The 17057-nt window shown below is 32.9% G+C and overlaps 1 protein-coding gene and 1 long non-coding RNA gene across 3 annotated transcripts in view; one reads left to right on the forward strand and one right to left on the reverse strand.

Annotated features, from left to right (window-relative positions):
* Positions 1-17057, forward strand: part of LOC114334432 (transcription factor collier) — a 511411-nt gene that overhangs the window by 418113 nt on the left and 76241 nt on the right. For both annotated transcript variants that reach the window (XM_050656378.1, XM_050656379.1), the window contains exon 8: positions 3611-3692. In XM_050656378.1, the coding sequence (XP_050512335.1) occupies positions 3611-3692 (82 nt within the window). The remainder of the gene's footprint in view (positions 1-3610; positions 3693-17057) is intronic.
* Positions 1-17057, reverse strand: part of LOC126888272 (uncharacterized) — a 242031-nt gene that overhangs the window by 167596 nt on the left and 57378 nt on the right. The gene's annotated exons all lie outside the window — the stretch shown is intronic.

Below are 17057 nucleotides of genomic sequence, written 5' to 3' on the forward strand. Positions count from 1 at the left end.
TAGTTACTCCAACCTCCCAACTTCCTCGAATCTATAAAATAGGTATTATTATAGGTAAATAGGTAATTATTTTAGTGATGACAACTTTGGCATGGTTCTGATTAATATTCGTTCTATAAGAAATAAAACTGATGAATTATTTTTGTTTCTGGAGGAATTAGGATTTCCTCCGATAGTTGCGGTTACAGAGCACTGGCTTGAAGTTAACGAGCCTTTTTTTGTAGAAAAATATACTACAATTGCCAGGTATGATCGTCCAAGTTCGGCTCATGGAGGCACCCTGATTCTCTCTAGAAATAATGATTTTTGTCTGGTAACAAAATATGACTTTTTGTTAAGTGAATCCTTCTTTGAGTTCTCCTTAGTTTATAATAAAAAATCTTAATCTTTACATTATTTGCATTTATAGATCACCTGATTCTACCGTGGGACTATTTTTTCAGAACCTGCTAAATTTGTTAGATGACCTGCCTCATAAAAGCAGAAAAATTCTATGCGGTGATTTTAACATTAATTATGCTGCTGCTAGTGCTACCCAAGTGTCCCTGGCAAACATATTTGAATCGTATGGTCTCTCAATGCACGTTGATTCTCCTACAAGGATTACAAAAACTACATCTACCATAATCGATTATATTGTCTCAGATTTCTCACCCCTTGATGTCTGCTCTACAGTTATTAATGCGGGACTATCTGATCATGAAGCAGTGTATACGAAGTTTAACATCTTCAGCAAACCCTCCTCAAAAACCCGACGTTTAGGTAGGATTTTTTCCGCCCAGAATTTTCGTAAATTCCAAAATTTATGCTTAACTTCTGAGTGGCAATTTCCTTCTATAGACGTGGACTATAATTTCAGTGTTTTTCTAGATAAGCTTCTCCACATCTTCAATAAGGCATTTCCTTTAATTCCTATTAAGCCAAAACATCGGAAACCTTGGGTTACGAAAGGTATTCGCATATCAGCTAAGAATATGCGTTCACTACTATACATCAAGAAATTTACTACCAATGTTGCTGTCAATGAATATATCATGAAGTACAGGACAACATATCTAAAACTTGTCAGGTCAGCTAAAAAATCCTATTATCAAAATCGTCTGGGAAGCTCTAAAAGTGTTGCAAAAGAGACTTGGTCTATAATAAACGATCTTCGAAATAAAACTCACACAGCTCAATCATTTTCCCTTCCAAATCCTGAAAGTCTAAACGACTACTTCGTTAATGTGAGTAAAAATATAACATCAACAATTTTGCCGCAACAAGATCCCATTTCCTATCTTCCTAATTCAAGACAGGTCTCGAATTCATTCTTTTTACGACAAGTCGATAACTCTGAACTTATCCAAACAATCAATTGTATCAAAAGCAAATCATCCTGTAGTACTGATGGACTATCTATAAAAATTTTCTCTAATCTCACAGAAAATGTGTTGGAAATCCTCCTCTCACTAATTAATGATTCCTTCGAAAAAGGTAAATTTCCAGAGTGCCTAAAGACAGCCATTATTATTCCTCTTCATAAGGGTGGCGAAAAATCTGATGCCTGCAACCATAGACCTATTGCCTTACTACCGGTACTCTCCAAAATTATTGAGAGACTCATTAAAACTCGACTTATGTCCTTTATCGTTGATAACAACATTTTATCACAAAATCAGTTCGGCTTTTTAACAAATAAATGTACCACTGATGCCATGTTTTCTGTACTACATGAGGTTTACCAAGCACTAAACAATAATCTTTATACTGCCACTGTTTTCTGCGACTATGCCAAAGCTTTTGATTGTGTAAATCACGACATCTTGATTGCAAAACTAAATTTCTATGGAATTCGAGGTATTTCTTTGAATTGGTTCCAATCCTACTTGAATAATCGGAAACAACTAGTTAGAGCAAATGATACTGACTCTAGTCTCAAAAACATCGTATGTGGGGTACCACAAGGTTCAGTATTGGGTCCTATACTGTTCCTTATCTTTATAAATGACATCACTAATTTAAAAATCAATGGGAAAATTTTTCTTTTTGCTGATGATACCAGTATCACTTGGAGCAACTCAACTATTGCATCTCTTCATGAAACTATAACTTCGGATCTACTGACGATAAAGACCTGTTCTGACTCTAATTTACTCTCTTTTAACGTAAATAAAACAGTAGCATTATCCTATAAAGGAGCTCTTCAACCTTTGCCACTTCATAACAGCCAGATCAGTACGGTTGATTCTGTAAAATTTCTTGGTATTTTTTTGGACAGCAACCTCAAATGGTCACTTCATATCGATTCGTTAAGTAAGAAACTCGCCTCAGCTTGCTATGCAATACGATCTGTCTCAAGGGAACTCAATTTAGCATCTTCTAAAATAACATATTTTTCGTTGTTCGAGTCTCATCTTCGATATGGTCTTCCTTTTTGGGGTTCTAGTACAGCTGCTCAATTTGATGTCATTTTTAGATTGCAAAAAAGAGCAATAAGATATTTGTTTGGCCTCAGAAGATCTACACATTGCAGAAGTTACTTCAGAGTTCACGAAATTTTAACACTTCCATCTTTATATATTCTAGAAACGGTTTGTTTAATTTGTAAACACCTTCATGTCTTTCCATCGAGGCCCAATCATCTTTACTCCACCAGAAATTCAATCTTTGATATTTATTTACCGATTCCATCCACTGAGTTAGTAAAGAAATCTATATTATATTCCGCAAAGAAACTGTACAATCATCTTCCGTTACAACTTAAATCTGCAACATCTTTCCCTAAGTTCCGAAAAATGACAAAAGCCTATCTATCCAAAAGACCATATTATTCAATAGAAGAATTTCTTAATGAATAACTAAGAAAATTGGGTTCCATGTGCAGTAGCATAAACTTGTCAGTTCCTTATGTTGTACCTATTTTATTTTATTTGTTGTATGTTCAATTTGCAATTTATATATATTTTGCAATAAATTGTTTTTGTCTTGGCTTTTATATCTTATACTGTACATTATTGACGATTTATCTAATTTTAGTAAATTGTAGTTGTTATTTGTTATTTATATTATGTTTTTCTTTTGACTGTATGTAAGCTTTGTCCATAAAATTGTAAAAATTTTCAGTGGCAATAAAGCATATTTCTATAGGTATTATTATTGGTTTGTACTGTTAAATACATATTCTTTGTCTATGCATTCTATGTACTTTGTTATATAGGTTATGTAAAGTGTTATATAATTTGCTATATATAATTCGAGATGATGAACTACTTCTTTCATTTTAACTAAAAGTAGTAAACTAAGTAGTGGGTAAAGAAAAATCGGTTTTCATTAATTCATGATTATTGAGAGCAAAATATTAGATAGTATAATACTTTTGCCACAAAAATGAAGTAGATCTAGTAGTCTGTACCGAGTTGGTTCGCTGAAATTCTTAATGTGGTAGGTGTATTTTTTTCACTTTTAGAAACAGTGTCGGTATGCCACTGCCTAGCGCGCTTCCACCTTTTACTCTTATATTTGGTGAAGGAACTATCCGCCAAAAATGTATATTTGTATATTTATTTTAATATTTTATAATTTTATTATTATAACCTATCATGTTCTAAAAGAGACCTTTTTGTTTCAGATTTTTCCTTAAGTTTTTTCTCAAGTGTAACCAGAATTGTTTGAAAAACGCTGGAAATCCAAGAGACATGCGAAGGTTTCAAGTAAGTATTAAACAATTACACATTTTTTTATGGTCAAATTGTGCAAGTCCAATTATATGACGAAAATGCTACTATACAATGGTATTTAGAATTTTTATGGAACTTGGTTGTGGTTCTATCAAATTTGGTCAGTTTGCTAGAAACTATCAAGCATTGTACCAACAAGATATCGCGACACTGAATAGTACAATAGCCATTGAGTACTTTCTGAAGTAAATGAACAATGGACGACGGATACTATATGAAGGTCCTAATCTGCGGCCTCCACGTTCTCCTGATGTTTTGCCTTCAGAATAACAGCTTGATATTTTTTATAAAAACTAAAATATAAAATAATAGTTAATTGAAAACTAAAACTTGCTTAAAGTTTATAGTTTTGGCTAAAATAGCTAGGTATTATCTTTCTTTAATAATATGTAAATAGTCGGTAGATTTGTGACTTTATTGAGGCTGGGTTTCCTATCTTCTGATATGTTATCTTCTTATGTTGTTTTGATATTCTAGAATTTGCTCTTCTTCCGATATATTTCACTTGCCCGTTGAGCAAGTTATCTGCAACACATAGTAACTGTTAGAAACTAGTAAACGAAAACACAAAATATGGGAGACAGAAAAAGTTATATATTAACAATCGTTTATTAAATATTTATAGGAATGTGGTGTTCATATTAAGAGAAAATTAAATACTACAACAAAGACTTATTATTTACGATTTTTACTGGTAATAGGCCAAAATTTTAATGTAAAATAAGTTTATTTTGTCAATTTTATTCATTTTTCGTATTTCGATAACGATTTCGGAAGTGATCATCGAAACGTCAAAATATACTATTTTCTACGAGCGTTTAAAAATGTCTACTTTAGCGCACGCGTTTTAGTTTAGAAAGTTTTACTTTTCCGCACGCGTGTTACTTTTCCGCACGCGTTTTACTTTTCCGCGCGCGTTTTACTTTTTCGCATGCGTGTTAATTTAGATATGTTAATATGGCCCTAATGTAATTATAATACATGCAATAAACTAATATTTAAAAATTATTTACTAATTTATTTCAAACGTATCTTATTGTGTTCAGTTATTAATGAAATTAACGCGAGAATTCGATGAAATAAAATAATTTTGACATAATATTCGAAAGTCAAATCAGTAGACAATAACAGTTTTGAATCGTCGTCATGGAAACCAAGATCGTCGTCATGCTAACCAATTATGCTGAAAGTTTGGTTTTGACAACTTTGTCAAAGAATTAATTTGTGTATGTATTTTCATATTAATTAAATTAATTGATTAAGATTTGGTCATTTTTTAAAGACTCGTAGAAAAAAATATTGTTCCTAACGCTTGCAGAAAGTCTCTTTTCCGCACTCGACTGCTTTCCGAACTCCCGCTTCGCGTCGTTCGGCAAACTGCAGTCGCGTGCGGAAAAGTATGACTTTCTGCACTTGTTAGGAAAATAACCATATAAAGGACACCGCACACATCTTGTGGAAAATATAATGTCACTCAAATTCAATAAAATTTATTTGAATAGATTCGTCACGAATTAACGGTAATTTCATATCATTGCGCCAACTCTGAATTTTCAATAATAAGAGCATAAATTGATATAAATAAATCTGAAATCAAATGGGTACGTACGTAATTTAGAGAGAGAAAAAATATTTTAAAATACTCAAATTATTGGTACGCCATAAATCTTCTCCGGCTATTAAGCCTCTTATAATAGTAGTTTCGGTTGCGCGGTTAGCGCAATGATATGAAATGACTGTTAATTTAAGACGAATCTATTCATGTAAATTTTATTGAATTTGACATTATATTTTCCATAAGATGTTTGCGGTGTCCTTTATATAAATAAAGTTAAAGTTACATTTTTTTAGTAACTTACCTGTATTAAGCTTTCTGATTTTGAAGCTTCTACTTGTATATTGTTTTTATTATGGTACAAGTCGAAATGTTATGAAGAAAATCATAATTTTCTTTCAAAAGGTATAATATCTAGTAGAGAAAACTTTTTGTGTCCCCCTATAAAACCAATCCATATCTTATAAAATGGTCGATGGCCGTCGCCAGCATCGTAGTATTTGAACTAGCAACCTTATCCGAAGAATGCCATCGCGCCACCCGCCTACTGGCCATCATGCACGGCGTTCATCCGCCGCCACTCTGCCGTCGATCGGCGTCCCGCGCGTTTTGAACGTCGCGACGGCCCGCGTCCCGTCCCCATGGGAACGCGTGTGTTCTCCCGCCGCCGCCGCTCGAGGGGAGAAGACTCCCTTGGGAGCGCGTACGTCCCTAGGGAGGAGTCTGTCTTGCGATGCACTTCCGCAGTTTACCTTGGCCGCAAAATGGCTGCTCTCTCTCTCACTCGCTTGCTCGCGCTACTGCAAGCCTTCAATGAACAGATCTTCTTCCAGGTACGAGGAGAAGTCAAAATCTTTCAATTATCAGCGTAGTATCGAGTAAAAATTACAACTCAAAAAATAATGATACCCAAAATTCAGTCTCCAGATTGAATATACGTTTACTCTCTCAAAATTTGTAAAGAGAATAAAGATAAGTGTTGTGCTTATACGGGATAGCTACAGTTGATTGTAATGACAGTTACATTTTTACCTGAAAAAGATTTTGAAGTTTTGATTTCCACTCTGGAAATCGTTTTTAAAAAAGATTATTAAATAAATTGTGTTGAGTGTGAGTGTATAACCACCAAGGTGTTTGATAAAGTTATGTTTAATTAAAAAATTGAGTGTGATGTACTTGGCCATGCTGTTGTAGGCAACAGCCATACTTTGGCTAAAAAGATCTGAGGTTGGATGTTTTATCCCTATGATATATCAAATCCTGATTATTCTGTGCTTTTCTGTATTAATGTGTGCATCATTCTGTGTTTTGCGACTCTATGTTTAAGAGTATTGATATTGTGAATTGTATGTTGCACGTGTACAATGTACCTACAGTGTATGATTGATGACGATTTAATGTTTTGCTATCTACTATTGTTGGTATGTATGTAGTTATTTCCGAACCATCAGATTAATGAGCCATATTTTAAAATTGTTTCCAAGAATTATACATCAAAGGATATATAGACTGTGCGAAGAAAAAATCAGCCGTAAACAGTTTGGTTTTCGAAATGCAGTGGGTACAAGAGAGGCTCTATTTAGTATCCAAGTGCTATTTCAACGATGTAGAGACGTAAATTGCGATATTTATGCATGTTTTATTGATTACCATAAAGCGTTCGATACTGTAAAGCACGACAAGCTGATGAAGATACTAAACAATATTGGAATAAACACCTGCGATTTAAGGATTATCAGCAATCTGTACTGGAATCAAACATTATCTATCCGGACAGAGGCAGGAGAATCCGATGATATCAAAATCAAACGTGGGGTCCGTCAGGGATGTATACTATCACCACTGCTGTTTAACATCTACTCTGAAGAAATCTTTCAAGAAGCAGAGGACGATGTTCAAGCCGGAATTCGAATTAACGGAGAATGTGTCAATAACATAAGATTCGCAGACGACACAGTGGTATTCGCTGACAGTGCTGAAGCCCTCCAAGAGTTAATGAACAGAATCGCAGAAGTCAGTCAGATATACGGTCTTTCACTAAACACTAAGAAAACAAAATGTATGATGATCTCTAAGAAGGAACAGCAATTTGGACGAATCAGTATGAACGGTCAACAAATAGCAAGAGTAAAAACATACACCTACTTTGGTACGAACGTCAATGAAAATTGGGACCATTTCATAGAAATCAAATCTAGGATGGAGAAAGCAAGATCTGCATTTCAAAAAATGGCAAAGGTATTCAAATGTCATGACTTGTCGATATCCATAAAAATCAGGTTATTACGATGTTATATCTTTCCTATACTGTTGTAAGGAGTTGAGTCGTGGACTATCACAGACGCCACCTGCAAGAAAATTGAGGCGTTTGAAATGTGACTTTATCGTCGAATTCTGAAGATATCTTATACCGACCACATTACTAATCAGACTATTTTGCTGAGAATGCAAAAAGAAAAGAGCTGTTAATTACAATAAAAACAGCCAAAATCGAATACGTCGGTCACATCATGAGGAACAGTAAAAGATATAGACTGCTGCAACTAATCTTGCAAGAAAAAGTGGAAGGAAAGCGAGGACCAGGAAGGCGAAGGATTTCCTGGCTGAAAAATCTATGTACATGGTTCAACACAACAACCACAAATATTTTTAGAGCAGCAGTGTGCAAAGTACAGATTGCCATGATGGTCGCCAACATCCGAAACGGATAGGCACTACAGGAAGAAGAAGAAGACTGTTGGTATATTCTTGTTGTTCACTTCCTCTTTAAGCATAACAAACCAAAGCCTGCTGTATTCTGTTGATGGGTTTGCTACACATATTTCTTTTTTTAGTAAAATGAGCTCTGCTTCTTTGATTTTTCTCTTCTTCATGTCTGTTATTTTCATGTCTATTGTTGCATTTTTGCACTGTACCTTGTGTTCATTGTCTCACGCATGTTTTCTTATCACGTAGTTCTTTGACCTCACTTGTGTGTTGTTTCATTTTAAAAGATTAAAGATCTTTAGCAGAATTTGCAATGAAAATACAGAGAAAATACAGGAAAATAGTCGAAGATCTTTTCAATTAAATATCTTTTAGAAATATTTTGATTTTTAAATACGTATTTTGAATATTTTTGTTAGGTCGAAAACTTTGACTTTCATTTTTTTTCTTTATCTTTGTTTATTTTCAGTGTTTTAAAATATTTCTTCCTAGGCCAAACAGCGCACTTTCTTATTGTCACCATTATACCGTTATGTCTTTTTGACCATATATCACTTCCACTTAAATTATTTTTTATATTACATAAAATTGTAATTTGTATGAACTGATATCGGCGTTTTCAATTTGCATATTATATGCGTATTATATTTGTATATTATATATTGCAAATCTTGGGTCTGACATTATCACAGCTTTTTTAATATTTTACTCCTGTTAGATTCGTGAATAATATTGACCGTGTAAGATATGCATTAGAAGAGCCTGTGTAAATTTTTAGTTGATCCACAAAGTCGGTCAATATAAATTTTACTAAAATATTAAATAATTATCATTTAGTTCATTCGATTCTCTATATTTAGGAATTATAATTCTTGGTTTTTTTATAAAAAATTTGTACGGAAATATATAAATAAGTACTAGTTTATTTTTGTATAATTCTGTATAGCTCTTGGTTTCAATAAATGCATCTGTTAGTGGGGGTGAATTTTTAATTCGCTTTCATGTGCTCACTTTTAAACAATATGCTATAAATTTACTTTAAGATCCTTTAAAATTTATATTTGTAAAATTCATTTAATTTAAAAACTATTACTTAAGAAGCTTTTCCGTTCAGTTTGCATCATTTTCATCACTTCCTTAACATCCCCTCCTTCGTAGAAATGTACGTAAAGCAATCCCTCTCACCCCATGTACATACAAACTTTGTTAAAATGTTCAGAGTTCCGAACATCTTCTACAAATTACTCTGAATCGTCTACGGCCCGAGAAATGTTTACAGAGTCAAACTGGATAAAATAGTGTACCGTAAAACGAGCATAGAATGGTTTTTCTTTTAGAACATGAAATTTTAAATTTATTGAAATTATCCTCAATGTGGTTGCTATCTAGAACTACAAGGTGGATAAGAGTTGTTTTACGGTAAGACGTTAAAATTACTCTGACTTCAATGGAAAATAATTATTGTAGAGAGCTAAATATCACGAATACTTTTTACAAAATCATAGTTTAAAAATCCTTTAAAATATTAATCTTTAATTACGATATTTATTTATAGATAACCAAATATATGATAAATAAGCAAACATATTGTCCCTGCCATTTCCAACTATCGAATGTGAAAAGTGGTACTTTTCAGGAGAGCAAAATAACCCTTTTTAGAGACTCCTAAATCAGCGCATTGACAAATGAGAAAATTTTTATATTTTTTGTATGTAATTTTAATCCTTGTTAGATTGATAACAAATTTGAACTGCTTATCGTTTTTTTCTTTCCAAAAAATCACATTCGTTATTTTGCTTTTTGTATTAATCAAAGATTTGTTTCGGTCCGATGATTCAAATAGCGAATGTATAATAGCGAATATCTGTATAATCAAATAATGAAAATCCGTTAAAATGAAATCATAAACTGCCTCACAAGAATTTCTTGGATTCGATACTGAAACAAAATTCGCACTAATTGTAAACACGTGCATTTTATTCTTCTCAGCAATTTAGCATTTTCGACAGGTTACATATTATAATTGAATAACTGTTGAATAAATTACAACACAAACTAACGAATGTGACACATTCGACATTTAGCGTTGTATAAATATACCTTTAGTTATATTTATACAAAACAAAATATTGAATATAACCATTTTCGCCAGTTTGCAGTCAACCAAATGAAAAAATGTTCATATTCGATGGTTTAAACAGCATAATTCCCGCGCTCCTAATCAAGCTACAATAACGAGAATTTGCCACAAGATGTATCACGTATAATGCGAGGGCAAGGTATCGAATCTGAAAAACCCGATTTTTCACATTCGAAAGTTGGAAATGGTAGGGACGAATGATCAATTCTTTACTTGCGAATTTAGAGCACATACAACGATGTGCATTTTTTGTTGACGTAGTGGCTTTCTGCTAGGTAAGTAATAGCATATTATTATACAGTGATGAGCGCGCTAATAACCGACAAAATAACGCAAAAAATGGAAAACATAATGCATTGCGAAACAAAAAAAGATGCCACTAGTGGAGGTGGAAATTATCGTTATAAACGTATAAATAATTACGTATTTTTTGTTAACGAAGAAAGTTATTTAAATACTAACTGGTTATCACAAATTACTACTCAATTCTTAACTAAACTATACTATAAAATAATGTTTATTGGCCCATTCTTTTCTACTAGAGGCAAATTTCTGGTCCTGGACGGTATTAATTTCGTACGAGTTTGAAAAAGAGCTTGCTGTCGTGTCACAATTCAACCGAGTGGTAAAATACCTTTCTTCACGTTTTTTACACTATACTTCTTACTATAACTGCACTTTTTGCTAAAAATAAAAGTCTATAAATATTTTACGGAATAATGTTTTATATTTAACATTTGTGTACAATCTTAGTATTCAGGGTATGAGGTAATAAACAAATTAGTTGCATAGCGGTTAGTTAGTTTTAAAGAGACAAAATATGAAATAAGAATAAGAATAACTGATTTTTCCACCCTTTAATTATCCTTATCTGTCTGTCCGTCGGTAAGAATAACTCTTCCATTATTATAACGGATAAACTGGCAAATAAGATTTCGAATGAAAGCTCCCAACCCAAAGATGGTCTTCAAGGTGAGAAAGGACATCGCACACATCTTATGGAAAATATAATGTCACTCAAATTCAATAAAATTTATACGAATAGATTCGTTTTAAATTAACTGTCAATTCTTATCATTGCGCCAACTCTTAATTATGATTAATTACGGCGCAAATTGCAATTAAAGTTTATCGAAATCACATTTTTGGAGTCTATAAACGTGTCAGTTATAATCACTATTGCTCTGGGTGCTATTCAAAACAGCTTAAACCCCGCTGGGCCTAAGCGGATTAGTGAAACTATTATAATAAGATGCTTAAGAGCTCGAGAAAATTTATGAACTAACTATAATTTGGGTATTTTAAAATATTTTATCTCTCTCTAACTTATGTACCTACCCATTTGATTTCAGATTGATTTATATCAATTTCTGCTCTTATTATTGAAAAAATTAAGAGTTGGCGCAATGATAAGAATTGATCGTTAAATTGAAACGAATATATTCATATAAATTTTATTGAATTTCAGTGACATTATATTTTCCATAAGATGTGTGCGATGTCCTTTGACCTCGGACTCCTGGTTTCAGAGTTGCAACTCTAAGTGCTGCTTTCAAGTCGCCGATATAAAACAAGCGATGTACTATTCCACGCGTCTTAACAAGACGATGGCAAACATATATGTAGTATGTCTAAACAATATTAGATGTGTCGATCATGCAGTAATTTTTGCAGGTAGCTTAGGAGCTGTCCATTAATCACGTGAGGCTCGAAAGAGGGGAGGAGGGTTCCATAAAAAATCACGAAACATCACAATAGGGGAGGGGTGTAGTAATATATCACGTGTATTTATTTTTTCGGAAAATGCACGATACTTAACCGAAAAGTGGCATTACAGTGGCAATAAAGGAGTATTTATTAATAATACTACTTTAGTAAAAAAATGTTTTACAAATTTCTTTCATTATTTTTATGCCAGTCAAAAACAACCTGCAACCTTTCTCTCTACCTCTAAACGTTATTATTGTATTCTTTGATTTTTTTTTAATTAGATGACACGCGTATTTTATACATATTTTTTATATAGATTTATATAGATTTATATAGATTTTCATATAGATTTTTTGTATTTTTTGTACATACTAAAAATACATGTGATATAGGGGGTAGTCTTAAACCTCACCATGTATCACCAATGGGGAGGGGGGTTAAAAATCCAAAAAAACATCACGTGATTAATGGACGGCTCCTTAGATGGTTTGCAAAGAATAATGCTGTGCATATCAGATATAAGAGAAAATGGGCATAATTTATGATCTACACATGATATAAGTAGAGCACATGGGCAATGCGAGAAAAACAACATATATTTTATTCAATAAGCGCGAAATACTAAATACATAGCTTTTGAATAATTAACAACCAATCAACAGGGCAAAAGTAAACACACCTTGGTATCAGCGTTCGTCATGATGAAGTCACTTTTCAGGAGTAACGATTTATCACTTGGTAGCAACGTTTCTGTCATCAGATGCTATGCGAGCCGAACTTTTCGCTATATTCGCATAATTTTTACGGCGGGACGAACCGCTTACGAGCTGTTAGTTCGCCGATCGTCAAGAACCACGACCAGTCGTTTTTTGACATGAACAAAAAGGATATTCGCAGTTCAATATGGACATCGTACGCAGCGATATTGTCTGTACGTGTTGTCGCATCGAGATTGTGTGAATGACGTGTTCAGTGTTCCTTCCTGACTTAAAAGAGATAAGTAACCTGAGGCACGTAATGTAATTAATACCCAAATTATTAATTAAATGAATCATTTATATAACCTTCGCACAAGTGTACGCGAGAAGTTCGCGAACAGTTAGTCTCGCATATGTGTACCCGGCTTTATGATATGCTAACTTAACTTCCCACAATTTAGATTCACAATGTTTACGTCGCAGGCCCGTGGCTCCTCTATTTTTTCGTCAGCAGCGTTGCCAAATTGTACGTTTCACTGAATCACCCTTTATCACCGTGTATAGAGCGTACACGTAAGATGTTGAGTTGTGTAAATAAATAAAATACTAAAATATTTTTTGGTTACGAAAGGTCTGTATAAGCCCGGTCCTGGAGACGAAGTGAGTCGACCGAAGCGGGTAGATATTTATTTCAATTTCCATACACCTCTAGATTTACCAGCGAAACGGAGAAACAGGGAAGATTTTTATTTTCATACGAGGAATAAGATCGAGCACGTATATAAGAACTAAAAACGAATAACAATGGTGGATAAAGTCACATCTATTTCCCTGATCTCGTTCGGGGTAGGCAAATGTGAGCAATTTTGCAAACGTGAATTATTAAGAAGTACTTCTAAGGGCAAAGGCGCTCTGTTTTAGGGTCGAAATGAATTCTTAAGACAAGATGGTAAAATTAAATTTTAAATCTGAATCAATTACACGTAACCCGGTTTCGGATAAACTAATAAATTTCATTTATAATTGATCTTAAAACAAAATAAACAGAAATTAATATTTGCCAGATTTACCAAAATAAGTAACGACAGTAACGTTGGTATTAAATTAATGCTTTAAGAGCGTAGGCGCAAAATTTCGTTCCAATGATTTTTAAGTTCATTAATTTTTTTCGAATCCTGAGAAAACTAAAAAGAATTTTTGAAAAATTTAAACGCAGAATGAAAGAATATATTATTACCAAGAGCCAAAAAAGTCCATTAGAAATATTAGAATAACCAAAAAGTTCTTTTGAATGAGATATTTTCAATGAAAAATCACACTAAATTCTCTTTTATTTTTTTTCACCACTGTAACTTATTAAAATAAACATTATAGAAGTTTTCAGGGACTTTTGGCCCTCGGTAATAATGCAATCTTTCATCCTGCATTTAAATTTTTCAAAGATACTAGTTTTTTCGGGATTTTAAAAAAAATAATGCATTTAAAATACTCGGAGCAAAATTTTGCGCCTACGCCCTTAAGTAAAACACAAAGTGCATTATAGTCAAAAGGAATGGGGTAATAATAGTAATGAGTGTGATAAAAACCGGCAAATAACGCAAAAGATGGAAAACTATTAAGTTGTGAGGTAGAACGAGATAAAGCTCGTTTTTATACGTAGCTTTAGTAAGTAGTTAGCATGTCATAATTATACGTAGGACGTCGAAAAATATTTTATTTTAATTTCCGATGTCATCTTGACGAGAGTGTATGCAACGTCTCAAATGATAGTAGAAATTATTCTTGGTCAATATAATTTATTTTGGTTAAAAAATTACTACTAACTAAACTGTTTTTATTTGCATTTGACTTATTGTCTTCAAGCAGTTTTTACTGTATGCGAAATTAAAAAAATGATAATGTTTGACGTCATACGTATAATTATGACTGAAGTCAACTAGCTTCTAAGCTAACTTCAAAAAGGTGGAAACTATCAATAGTGGTAAGATAATTTCCCACCTCTACTAGTTTTATCTCTTGTCATCTTTTGCATTATTTTGCCGGTTTTTCACTCATCACTTTATATAGAATTTCACATAATAAGCAGTACCCAAATTTAGATGGCCGTGAATTTGTGTACACAATACTTATTTATTTTAAGTAAAATTTGATAAAAAATTTTTTGGCTTAGTAAAAGGTATATTAGTTTAAAAGCCCCTATAAGGCTACACACAGGCGCGGATCTAGAAATTCATAATGGGGGGGGGGGGTCAGACGTACTGCAAATATTTTATTGTCCAGATTTAGCCATACGACTCACACTTACTCTAAGGATAAAATTCAGTCATCTCAGATACCTATGGTATCAAAAGAATATTGAACTCTGGTTGACAGAAAAAAATCATAAATATCTAATAAAAACAATACCTACTTATTGACTAAATACAATAGGGGGGTCCATGGACCTCTTGACCTCTCTGTATCCGCACCTGGCTACAAACATAGAAACAAAACGTTTTCGCTCCAAACAAAGGGCTACAAACATAGAAACAAGTGTTACAAGAACATGGTGAGCCAATCAAAAAATAGAAAGATCAAGGCCTTTCAAAAACAGACTAAAAGTCTTATATAAATGCCAACATGGCAAAATCCAACGGATGGATAAAATTCCTGTGGCTACGGCCCTAGAACAACATATGACTCTCACACGTGGTAAGTGGGTCAATAGGTAACATTAGGTCATTATGTTACAACAGGTGACAGGTAACTAAGAGATGAGACTTCAAAAGCGAATCTGGGGCAGATGTTGGCATCTATATAAGACTTTATGTCTGTTTTTGAAAGGCTTCGACCTTTGTATTTTTTGGTTGGCTCACCATGTTCTTGTAACACTGATGATGCTCTTGTTACAAAGCGAAAACGTTTTGTTTCTATGTTTATAGCCCTACAGGGGCTTTTTAAACTAATATACCTTTTACCGAGCCAAAAATTTTTTATTATATTTTACTTGTAATTAATGATATACAGCCAGCTACAGGAAACTTTTCCTTGGATACTTATTTATTTGGTTGGCCTTCTTGAGATTTTTTTCTTTTTAAACTGCTCTTCTGTGGTTGTTCAAATATAAAATTAATATTTTAAGTACCTACTATACTAGAATAAATAAAAAAATATTACTCATACCAATGTATTAGTCCATTCTTTCACGGTTTTTGCTCTAAATTTTAAAAAACCGCTTGGATTGACATGAAATTTGGCATGCGTATAGCTTACATGTCAAAGAAAAAAAGTGATATTGTGCCGATGTGTGCTTTTGCCCTGGGGGTGACTTTCACCCCCTTTTGGGGGTGAAAAATATATGTCCAAAATAAGTCCGGAAATGGGTAAACTAACTAATTTTGAGTAACTTTTGTTCTATAGAGCTTTTTCGCCAAGTCAACACTTTTCGAGTTATTTGCGAGTGAATATGTTCATTTTTCAACAAAATAACCACATTTTTAGACGGTTTTTCGCAAATAACTCAAAAAGTAAGTATTTTGTCGAAAAAAAAACGTTCTTAGCAAAAATATAGCCTATAAAAAAGTAAAAAAAATGGTGTACGCGTTAGGTCTCTGGATCTCGTAGAACTAGAGTTATAGCCAATGAAAAATAGATTCATATTCACCAAATTTCAAATAGAATATTTCGACGTGAAATATCGAAAAAATTAAGCACTTTTTGGGGAAAACCCATTATAACTTTTTTAAAGTGTTTAAAAAAATCTTTATTTTTGTTTTTACAAAAAGTTTCTAGCATTAAACTTAAGCAAGTTACGCTCAAAATAAAGTTGGTCCCTTTTGTTTTTGCAAAAAAAAAATCGGGAAGACCAACCCCTAATTAGCAACTTAAATGAAATTAATCATTACCGCTCCACAAATTATTTTACTTATATTGTGTTTATATGATCTGTAAGTTTCATCGATTCAAAGTGCTTATTTTTGAAAAAATTTGGTTTCAAAGTAAAATTTTTAAAAATTTAAATTTTGAAAAGTATGCTTTTTTTCAAAATAACTTAAAAATTGTTAGAGATACCAAAAATCTCGAAAAACAAAAAAAGTCAGATTTGCTTTTCTGAATATCATGTATTTTTTTGTTTTTCTGTTAGACAAAAATTGATTAAGATTTGGTGTTTCTAAATTTGCATACATTCATGATCAGTGACTCATTCAACCCCTTTTAACTACAGCCCTTTCAATAGTAAGGACTTTGAACCGATGAAACTTACAGATCATATAAACAATATATACACGAGTCAAGAAACTTGTGAAGTCGTAGCGATTAAGTTCATTTAAGATACTAATTAGGGGATGATTTTCTCGATTTTTTTACCAAAACCAAAAGGGACTAACTTTATTTTGAGCGTAACTTGTTTAATTTTGATGTTAGAATTTTTTTTTATAAAACAAAAATGAAGCTTTTTTAATCACTTTAAATAAATTGTAATGAGTTTTCCCAGAAATGTGCTTCATTTTTGGTTATTTCACGTTAAAGTATTCCATTTGGAATTTGAC

The sequence above is a fragment of the Diabrotica virgifera genome, chromosome 7, assembly GCF_917563875.1.
Source record: "Diabrotica virgifera virgifera chromosome 7, PGI_DIABVI_V3a".
Lineage (NCBI taxonomy): Eukaryota > Metazoa > Arthropoda > Insecta > Coleoptera > Chrysomelidae > Diabrotica > Diabrotica virgifera.